Source organism: Emydura macquarii, unplaced genomic scaffold, assembly GCF_026122565.2.
Source record: "Emydura macquarii macquarii isolate MOO-44397 ecotype Brisbane River unplaced genomic scaffold, CSIRO-AGI_Emac_v2 contig_509, whole genome shotgun sequence".
Taxonomy (NCBI): Eukaryota; Metazoa; Chordata; order Testudines; family Chelidae; genus Emydura; species Emydura macquarii.
In genome coordinates, this window is record NW_027130646.1 from 628,267 (window position 1) to 638,150 (window position 9,884).

Below are 9,884 nucleotides of genomic sequence, written 5' to 3' on the forward strand. Positions count from 1 at the left end.
TGTCTTTTTTTCACATGACTCGACTCCGGCTGGGGACCCACAGCCAAAAGCATCTTCGGTCGCTTATTAGCAAGGCCAATAACAATCGACTGGCTCCCCGGGGAGTCCTGTCTCTTCTGAAGCAGGAGGACCTGGCTTCCGTCCCCTTTGCTGTGACCTTCCGAGTGGGGCGCGCAGCGTTTACACACGTGCAATGCCAGCAGGTTGCAGATTTGGCACGGTGCCGTACCTGTCTGAATACCCCCGGCTTTCTCATAGCAGCACCACGCTGGGAGCTGATATTTAGTCCCCCCTCCTATTGCCCCAGGTGTTTCTTTGCTTGCCAGATACCTAACTGGGGGCAGGATATGTTTGCTGTCGTCATCCCTCTGCCTAGACGTGTGACGCCTCGCACTGAATCGCCTCTCCTGGCATGTTCCCCTGCTGTTCTAATCTCGTCGCTTGGCAGCTTTCGGTCCGCGTCTCGGGCACAAAGCGCGCGTTGGTGTATCGCCTTGTGCGGGGGTGTAAAACCACCTCCCTCCCGCATTCCTTCAGCGCTGCAAGGAGCGCGGCATCTGCAGCATAATTTGCGTGTTTGGCGGCTTTGCCCTCCCAAACATCTCTGGATGGGGGGGCTGTGTTTCTTTATCTCTGCTTTGCCGTGCCGGTGTCAGTCCCGCACGGCGTGGAATCCTTTCGCGGTGCTTGCTGTTTCGCAGCAATAAAGTAGGGAGAGACCAGCCGTGATAAACGGGTCTGCAGCGCTGACCTGCACGGGAAGAACATGTGGCCATGTCCCTCTGTGTTGACCTGGGGAAAGACCCTTCCCTTCGCTCGCTGGACAGAGGCTTCTGTCTTGAAAGCCACTCTCCTGCCGCATGCTGGCCGAGTGCAGCGCTATCGGCGCATCGAGCGACCCGGCCCGCCTGTGTCTGCGTCGCCGTTGCACCCTGACTCGGTCCCAGCCCTGCTTTCTCCTGATCTGTGTGCGTTTTCAAGGAATAACCTGCAGGACCAAGGCAAGTGACGGAGGATTGGCCACAGGCTTATAAAAGAGTCACACGCACACCCCCTCACAGACGGCAAGCAATAGCAGTGGCATTAATCCTGGCACAGTCTTAAACCTTTTTCTTCGCCATCGCCATGGGCGTCAGTAGGGATCTGCTCTTCATAGCCGTTGGGGCTGGAAGATGAAAGGTTTTGGTGTTAATTGTTCTATACTAGGAGACCCGTCATTAGGAGCATCCTTTGATTTCCAGCTGTCTGATCTAGTCTCTTTTTCTGGCTCTCCACTGCCATAGCGTCAGTGGCAAACTCCAGACATAAGACTGAGGAAGTCTGTCTGTCCCTCCCGTCATTCAGCACTTCATTCAGCGGCAGATCTCCAAAGCGCTTTCCCAAAAGTCGGAATATCCTCCTTTCTACAGCTGGGGAAACTGAGGCACAGAGGGGCTGTCACCCAGTAGGCCCGTGGCAGAGCTGTGAATGAGCCCAGGTCTCCTGCATCCCACTATAGTGCTGCAGCCACTAGGCCAGACTGCCTCCATGGTGATGTATACCTTGATTTCCCCTCACTTTCTCTGAGTGGTCCCTCCTCTGCAATAGTCAACTCCCGCGGGTCCCAAGCAACGCCTTTACCACGGCCGCAAAGCATAGAGCGTCGCACTATTACTGCGGGGCTCCACTCTGCACCTTTTGGTTTCACTCCTGCTCCTTAGCGATGTCTTGTTACCGTGGGGGGAACCAATCCGTCCTCTAATGCGGACGTGCGCCTAATTGGGTGCGCCTAATTCATACCCGTGTCGTTCTGTTCATTCTCCTTCTGTCGCTTAGGAAAGACTCTCCCCCGGCTGCCTGCAGCTCCCTGTGATCACCCCTGTCCGGGTGACACCACAATTTGGTTGCATCTACATGGGGCTTTTTCTGACCGTCTGCCACTGCGGCGTCCGTGTTGGGGAGTAACCCGCTTTGCACAGGGCCGTCTCCCTGGGCCACAGAGGCAGGCGAGCCTGGTACAGCGTCGGCTAACTGGGCTGTCTTCGCTCCATCAGGAGAGCCTCATGCATTCAGAACTGGAGTTTGCGGGTGTAGTCCCTGCGGGGTGCAGCGTTACTGGAGCACGAGGGTAGCCAGGCTTTGGGCGTTCCCACCGCCTTGGAGCAGGGGGCGGCGAGGGGGTGACGCTGGAGGGTCTCGTGCGTCTGCTGTCGTGGCTGTAAGGGGAGAGCGCTGTGTGTGATGGGCCCGGATGGTTCTGGCCAAGCCGGCTTGCAAGAATGAGCAAGCAACAAAGCAATTCCATGCAATCTCGGGTCCTGCAGCAAGTGGCTTCATTCCGCACAGACGTCCTGAGCGCAGGGGGACCGAGTTCTGTGTGGCACCTGGCATCCTTCCCCTCCAGCTGAGTGTCTTGCTGCTGAGGTCAGTGGTAGTCAGGTCAGGGCGCCTGGGCAAAGGAAGGATCGGTGCTTGGAGCTGGCATAGCGTGGGTGAGGGACTTGGAGGAGCAGGCCTGGTTGGGATTCTGTGCTGAGGGACCTGTCGGGGCGTCAGATACCGAACACTGCTAATGCATGGGCGGGGGAGGATCCCTTAGGGCACCCCGTCCATCCCCATCTGCTTGAGTGGGAGTCGCCAAACCAGACCCCATAAAGCATGCTGCCTGTCCCTGTTTGCCAGGAACTAACCCTTGTCCCAGGGTGCGGGGAGCTGAAAAGAGAGTGGGGGCATTTCTGGATTCCAGTTGGAGGTTGAGTGGTCGGAACACAGGCCTGGGAGCCAGGGATTGCTGCCTTTATAGATTTTTAATTTAAAATGTATGTATTTATTTATTTATTTTTAAGGCCGGGAGGAACCATTCTAGTCCTCTAGTCTGACCTCCTGCGTAGCACAGGCCAGAGAACTTGGCCATAGCAATTCCTGCATCCAGCCCATAGCTTCTGGTTGAGCTAGCGCAGACCTCCTGCCTTGATTTAAAGACTCCAGCTGACAGAGAATCCACCACGTTCCTTCCTAAACTGTTCCAGTCGTCTCGCTTCAGCTCTCTCTATGCCTTTTCTGCTGGATTAAAGAGCCCTCTGCTATCAGAAATCTCCTCCTCCAGCAGGTCCTTAGACTCTGTGGTCAAATGACCTCTCAGCCGTCTGTTGGATGAGCTAAACTGAGCTTCCTGGCTCTCGCTAGAAGGCCCATGGATTTTCCTGACCTCAAATCATTCTTGTGGCTCTTCTCTGGAGCCTGTCTAATTTTCCACAGCCTTTTTTTGACGTGCAGACCCCAGAATGTACCCAGCTTTCCAGGCATGCTAATGCCTTATGCGGAGGTGACCCCATCTCCCGGTTCCTACTTGATCTTCCTCTGCTCATACATGCCCAAGGGTTGCATGTGCTCACCTAAGGCGTGTCTACACTGTCGCTGGGCATAAGCGTCTCTTCCCGGGTCGGCGGGCTCGTGCTAGTGCGCTGAAAAGAACTGTGTGGGCGCCGCCGCGCTGGCTAGCTACCGGTGCTGCTCCAGAGGCAGCTGCTGTTCTTCAGACCCCTCTAATCTCCTCCTGTCAGACCCTGTTCATGTTCCTTATTTACAGCGAGACTTGGGACGATACAGCCCCCCGGTTCCTTTACCAGAAGGGCAATTGCATAGCTCCTGGGTGAGGAAGTGCAGTACAGACTTCATGACACAAGAGGGGGATAGCGGCCACGAGAGAGAAGCCTGGGCTAGGGGAGCTGTATGTTTTAGGAGTTGGCATGAATCCAGTCACTTGTACAGTGCCTGACACCACCCGGCCCTGATCGGCGCCTGCAAGAGAAACGATGATTCTGCTGCTGGCTTGATTGACTGAATCTTGCAGTGCTGATGGGGGGTGGGGGGGGACTTACATTTTTAAAAGGTCTGGAAAGGAGGCTGGGCTTCTGGTGTGTGTTGGGCTAATCAACCCCGGGGCAGCCGTGGGGGAAGCTGGTTAATTAACGGCTTACCTGGATGATCCCCTGCGCATGGTGCAGTTTCCTCTCTCGACCCGAAAGGTCGGTGAAGCGAGCGATTGACGTTAGCGACTGTCGCATCCAAGCGCCGTGCTCTAAAAGCGTGAGCTGTACCTTGGACATGCCTCTCCGGCTCCCTGTCCCAGGTGCGTGATCGCAGCTGGAAACAGCCCGTTGGGGGCCGTGCATGCGGCTGTCCCAGAACATCTGAAAGAGGTGTGGGGGCGTTAAATGGCACGATGAGGAGAGCTGATCCATCAGCCATGTGTAGATGAGCCCCTTTGCCGTCACAGCTGAATCTTCAATGTTTGTATCCTCCCACTCCTCTGTGGGGGGAAGGGCAGGGCTGTTCTCCCCATTGGGAAACTGAGGCACAGTGTCTTGTGCCGCGTCACACAGGGAGTCTGTGGCGGAGTGGGGGGGAGACGTGGACGCCCTGCGTTCGAGTCTTAGTTTAGTGCCGATAAGCCCTGGGCCATCCTTCCTCTCTGGTCTGTAAATATTTCCCTGCCTTTGCGGGTCTGTGCCCCAGCCAGCTTGCCGTCTATGGGCCAGGCCAAGCCAGTCCTGCAGGATTCCAGGCGCCCACCCAGAGCAGGGCCCCGTGGCCTTTCCCCGTGCGTGGCGGGTTCTCACCCAGTCTGTCTCTGCAGTGCAGGATGGAGTGCAAGGACATCGCCGCCGAGACCCTCTACGACGTGCTGCACGACATCGAGTACCGGAAGAAGTGGGACACCAACGTCATCGAGACCTTCGACATTGGGAAGCTGACGGTCAACTCGGACGTGGGCTACTACGCCTGTGAGGAGCTGGGGCGGGGGGGAAAGCGGGGCCGAGCACCGGGGGAGAAGAACCCCCTGAAATCCAGGCAGTCCGTGGCCAGTGTAGAGGATGGGGGGTCGGTTAGCTGGGTGCTTTGGTGGGGATCTTGGCCCACCGGGGCTGGTCTGGGGCTTGATGTAGGTGCTTATGCACCGGGCCGCACACGGGGCTAGGACCACGTCCGTCCGGTCTCCTGTGTGGTGCGCCTGATCCACTGCGTTTAGCACGAACGGAGCCAGCAGCAAGGGAGGTGCGGGGCCAGGGACAGCGACGGGGCAGCGCTGTCCTCGGCGGAGAGGCTGGGGCGGGGGGCAAGGGATCTTGGGGGGGGGGGGGGGGGTCCTGAGGATGAACACAGCCTAAATGCTTAGGTAAATAGAAGGCCAGGGCTGTATGAAGGTGGGGTGATGAGAGAGAGAGGGGGTCTGGGACCGGATATTCACCGTGGAGCTGCTGGCAGGGGGAGGATCTGGGACTGTTCAGGGTAGCCCCATGGAGGACACCCCTCGCTCCTGGGGCGTCGGGTGGGGGGTGAGCCTTGTGCCAACTCTCCTTTCTTCTTGGCCGCCTCCCTCGGCAGGGAAGTGCCCCAAGCCCCTGAAGAACAGAGACGTCATCACGCTGCGCTCCTGGCTGCCCATGGGGGCCGATTACATCATCATGAACTACTCCGTCAAGCACCCCGTGAGTGCCCTGCCCGCCACGCGTGGGACAGCTGGGGGGGCAGAGGGTATTCAGCTGCGGGATGGGAAGGGATTGGCTCTGACAGCGCTGACTCCGCATGGGGGAGCACCGGCTGAGACCCGGGCGTGGCGACTCCTGCACAGGCATTAAAGGTCCTGTACGACCAGGGCTTTGTCCTCGGTGTCCCGTCCCAAATCCTCCCGCTCTTCGCTGCAGCGTGCCGGGTGCTGCCGCCGTCGCCTCGCGCCGCATCCGGTCCCGACGCTAGGACAGGAATTCGGCGGCCGAGCCCCACGCCCTGCAGCGTGCATTGCCGACCGGGCCCTGCGCTGGACTTGTTCCACAGGGAAGGGCTCTGGGCTGGTAGATCCCCGGTGGGGCCCCGGGTTGAGTCGTGCAGTCGGCTTTGATCGCTGTGTGCCCCAATGTCTTGGTTTCGGCTTCTTGCCTGTCTCCGTCGACCGTAAAACCAGCACCTGTTCAGGCCCCATTGACCTGTTGACCCAATGGGCAGACCCATTGACCATAAAACCAGCACCTGTTCAGGCCCCAGCTACTTAGGAGAGGCCTGGCCTGTGGCAGGGCTGTGGCTCAGGAGGTCAGTCCCCGGCTCATTGACTCCCCTGGGCAGCAGCAGCTCCCCCCCCAGCTCTGGGGGGCTAGTGGAACAATGGCCTGTTGAATTTGGGGCCAGGTCTGCTGAAGGGGCATGATCTAGTCCCTTGTCCTGCCCAAGGGGAAGTCGCAAACTCCGCCTGTGTCTGTCTGTTCCCTTTCCCCCTCTCTGCAGAAATATCCTCCGAGGAAAGACATGGTGAGAGCGGTGTCCATCCAGACAGGCTACTTGATCCAGGGCAGAGGAGTCAAGAGCTGCTCCATCACCTACTTGGCCCAGGTTGACCCCAAAGGTAACTGCGCGGCCTGCGGCCGTCACGGCTTCGAGGGGCTGCAATGCCGTCTCTCTAGGGAAGCTGTCGGGGCCCGTTTCCCTGCTGTTTTCCGTTGCTCGCGTGTACAAAGAGCTGGAAACCCGGCATCTGGTCCCACTGGCTCCCTGCTCATTTCAGGATCCAATGCAAAGCCTCCCCCTTGGATTCCTCCATGCACCTACTCAGACTTTCTGTCTTTCACTTAACCCCCCCTCCCCCCCCCAACCTCACCAGCGTGTGTTGGGCGCCGTCTCCGGTGCAGCTCCTGCTCTCCCTGTGTCTCTAATCAACTCTCCCACTCACCAGAAAAACTTTCCCCATCTCTTAACTTGTGCTTCCCTCCTCCTCCCCCCACCGTTTAGGGTGCAACATGGCTGAGAGGTGCTCTGCAGAACGTACAGTTGTCGCGCCTGGGGAATTTGTGCGGGGAATCCAAGAAACCAAAAAGCCTTTTGGAAGTTTATAGTTTTTCCAGACTGAAATCCCAGCTGGGCGGAGCATTGCCAGTAGCCGGGAAGGCTCTGCTCCCTCTTTTTAGCAATCTCACCTGTTTGGCAGGAGAGGTGTTTGTTTGTTTGTCCTTGGGAAGCTGCAGAATCAACCACGTTGCTGAGACTGCACTAAAACTCTGCTGTAGTGCCCTCCGGCGGGCTGCTGGAGCACTGCCGTCTTTCAAAGGCAGAAACGCCACGCCGCTGAAGCAGTGGGTTGAGAAATGCCAGGTGCACGCAGAAATTCCCCGCTAAAAGCAAGGGCTCCCTTTACAGGGCTGCTTGTTCTATGGGGAGACAGGCAGACCCCTGCCCCTCTCCTCTTCTCCTGGATGGCTTGCTCCGTCTCTGACGTGTTCTGCCACCTACGACCTCTCTATCTCCTGACGCTCACTGAACGCCTCCTTCCCCCCCGTGCTTCCTCTGCTGCTGCTTGCTCTTTACCTGTGTTATCTCTCAGGGGGGCTTTCCTATGAATGACCCCGCCGAGAAAGGCTTTCTTCATACCCCAATAGCACCACGGGCTGGAAACCGCTCACTGCCACCATGCGAAGGTCTAACCCGCCGGCGAGCATGCGTTACAGGCCCCCGTCTGTGCCAATCCACAGAGGATACTACAGCCCCGGCTGCGGAGCTTTGGTTGTTTAGATCCAGGGGTAGCAACTCAGGCTCCTAGTTCTGGAGGTTTGTGGTTCAGTCCTTGGTGTGTTGGCCAAAACGGTGGTGCTCTCCAAGGCTTTCTGGGATGTGCTGTGTGGACTAGGTCTGGTACCAGCTCTGCGCCTCATTCTTCTTGTCTCTCTCCTGTAGGTTCTTTGCCGAAGTGGGTGGTGAACAAATCGTCTCAGTTTCTGGCTCCGAAGGTAGGTGTCCGTCTGTCCTGGTGACTGCTTTTATCCCGTGTTCATGGGCTCTTTCCTCTTCCTTTCCTTGGATACGCTGAGCTCCTGGCTCCAGATTGGAGCCGTTACATCCACAGACCTTGCAAACGTGACCGGCTGCCAACAAGAGTCGTACGACGCTCTCCCGTCTTTGCTGTCCCGTGGTCGCTCTGGTTTTCCATCAGCCCCGCACTTAATTGCATTAGTTCAGGTGCAGAAGCAGCTCAGGCGTCTCACAGCCAACCTTCGCCCTGGACCAGTGTCGGCGAGTGGCAAATGGAGATGCTGGCGACTGACTCCAGAGTTTAATTAGCCCCCCAGTGATTCCCACCCCTTGGCTGACTGGCTTTGCTCCCCTTTCGGTAGCTGCCATCCTTCATGTAATCACAGAGCCGGAGAAGAGGCAATCCCATCCCAGGCTAAGTAGCAGCATAGGGAAAAGATGCCTGGTGTCTGGGTACCCTTTATCCCAGCAGACAATGATCCAGAGGCTGGCAATTGAGAGCCAGAAACATTCAAGACGGAAGTTGGGGATCTCTTTAAGAGTGCGAGTTACTAACCCATGGAACGACAGCTCCAGGGCGGTGGCGAATTCGTGCGGCATTTGGGGTGGGGTGACTGGTCTAGTTCAACCAGGTAGGCAAAGGGCGGTTCTGGTGCGGTGGCTGGAGGAGAAGGCAGATTGTCTTCCAAGCAGAGACGCACTGGACAGGACTGCCTTCAGAGTCCGGCTGTGCTTCTCCCTAGAAGGGGAGACCCCACTGCCCAGTTCACACAGGGCACCCAAAGGACTTTGATCCCTGCCGGGTTGGGCTGGGTGTGGGGGTTGGAGGAGTCGGTGTCATGCCGGTGACAGGCTCCCGATCCCCTGAGCTGCCCCGGCGTGTTCGGTGACCCTCCCGCGCTCTGCCGAGGAATCGGAGGGGCTCGCTGGGCCGAGCGGTGCCTCGCCAATGGGCTCGAGGCGGCAGGGTCAATGCTGCCCCTCCGAAGCCGGGTCTGAGGCCCACGCCAGGTCCAGGTGGGAAGATGGCAGCCGTGACGTGGGAGCCGGGTGGCACTGAGGCCTGGGGCAGCCTTCTTGCCCCTGTACTGGTCCCTAGTTGTCTCCCAGGCCGCCCTCAGCAAAATGCCCTCAGCTGCGTGGGTCCAGACCCCCTCCATCACGACGGCAGAGCAGCCGGCCCACGCGTGAGCCGCTGCCTCGTTGGTCCCAGCTCTGACCCGTCTCCTGCCTTCCCTCTCCCCGCAGGCCATGAAGAAGATGTACAAAGCCTGCCTCAAGTACCCCGACTGGAAGCAGAAGCACAACCCGCACTTCAAGCCCTGGCTCTTCCCGGAGCAGAGCACGCTCCCCACGGTGGCGCTGGCCGAGCTCTCCATCCAGCACGCCGACTCGCTGGAGAACATCGACGAGAGCAGCCTGGCCGAGACCAAAGACGACCGGGGCGAAGGCAGCGACGAGGACAGCGTCAACTGAGCCCCCGCTCCCGCCCTTCCCCCTTCTGCCCCCCAACCCGCGCCCCCATCCTCCCCTGCACCCGCCCAACTGGGTTTATTCGGTCTGTGTATCCGGTGCCGTTCGTGTGGACGCGCTCCCTCGCCCCCCAGCACCTCCTGGGCATGGGAGAGGGACTGGCCCTGGTCTGGGTGTCAGGAATATGGTTTTCCCCAAGACTGAACCCTGCTAGTACGTTAGGTCTGGATCCTCAATAACTCCCATTGGGGCGTCTCAATGCCTGGGAGCATCCGGGCCTAAAGCACCAGCCGGCCCCGGTACTTGGGAGTGGAAGTATCACCCCCTCCAAGCAGGAGGGCTGCCCCGTAGCGGGAGGGGAAGCGTGTCTCTCTCCTGGCTGAGGAGAGCAGGGTGCAGGGATGCGGGGGGTGGAATCCGCAGGACCAAAAAGTGATGACCCTGGACCGAGCTGCGTTCAAAATCAACCCAGCGGGGCCCTCTGGGAGTGTGAGCCGCCTTCCCTGGTGTGCCCGGCGGCACGGGGCCGGGCGCTGCCATCTCAGAGGGCAGGGGACCTTCAACCTGCACCAGCACCAGCATAGTTCAGGGGCAGTTGCTCCCCGCAGAGAAGGGAGGGTGTGGAGCCCAGTTGG

The 9,884-nt window shown here is 58.9% G+C and overlaps 1 protein-coding gene across 1 annotated transcript in view; it reads left to right on the forward strand.

Moving 5' to 3' along the window:
* The window catches only part of STARD10 (StAR related lipid transfer domain containing 10), a 33,885-nt gene extending 24,496 nt beyond the window's left edge, over positions 1 to 9,389 (forward strand). The window contains exons 3-7 of the mRNA XM_067539082.1: positions 4,619 to 4,766; positions 5,368 to 5,471; positions 6,262 to 6,379; positions 7,702 to 7,754; positions 9,025 to 9,389. Of these exons, the coding sequence (XP_067395183.1) occupies positions 4,619 to 4,766; positions 5,368 to 5,471; positions 6,262 to 6,379; positions 7,702 to 7,754; positions 9,025 to 9,252 (651 nt within the window). The 3' untranslated portion in view covers positions 9,253 to 9,389. The remainder of the gene's footprint in view (positions 1 to 4,618; positions 4,767 to 5,367; positions 5,472 to 6,261; positions 6,380 to 7,701; positions 7,755 to 9,024) is intronic.
* The last annotated feature ends 495 nt before the right edge of the window (positions 9,390 to 9,884 follow it).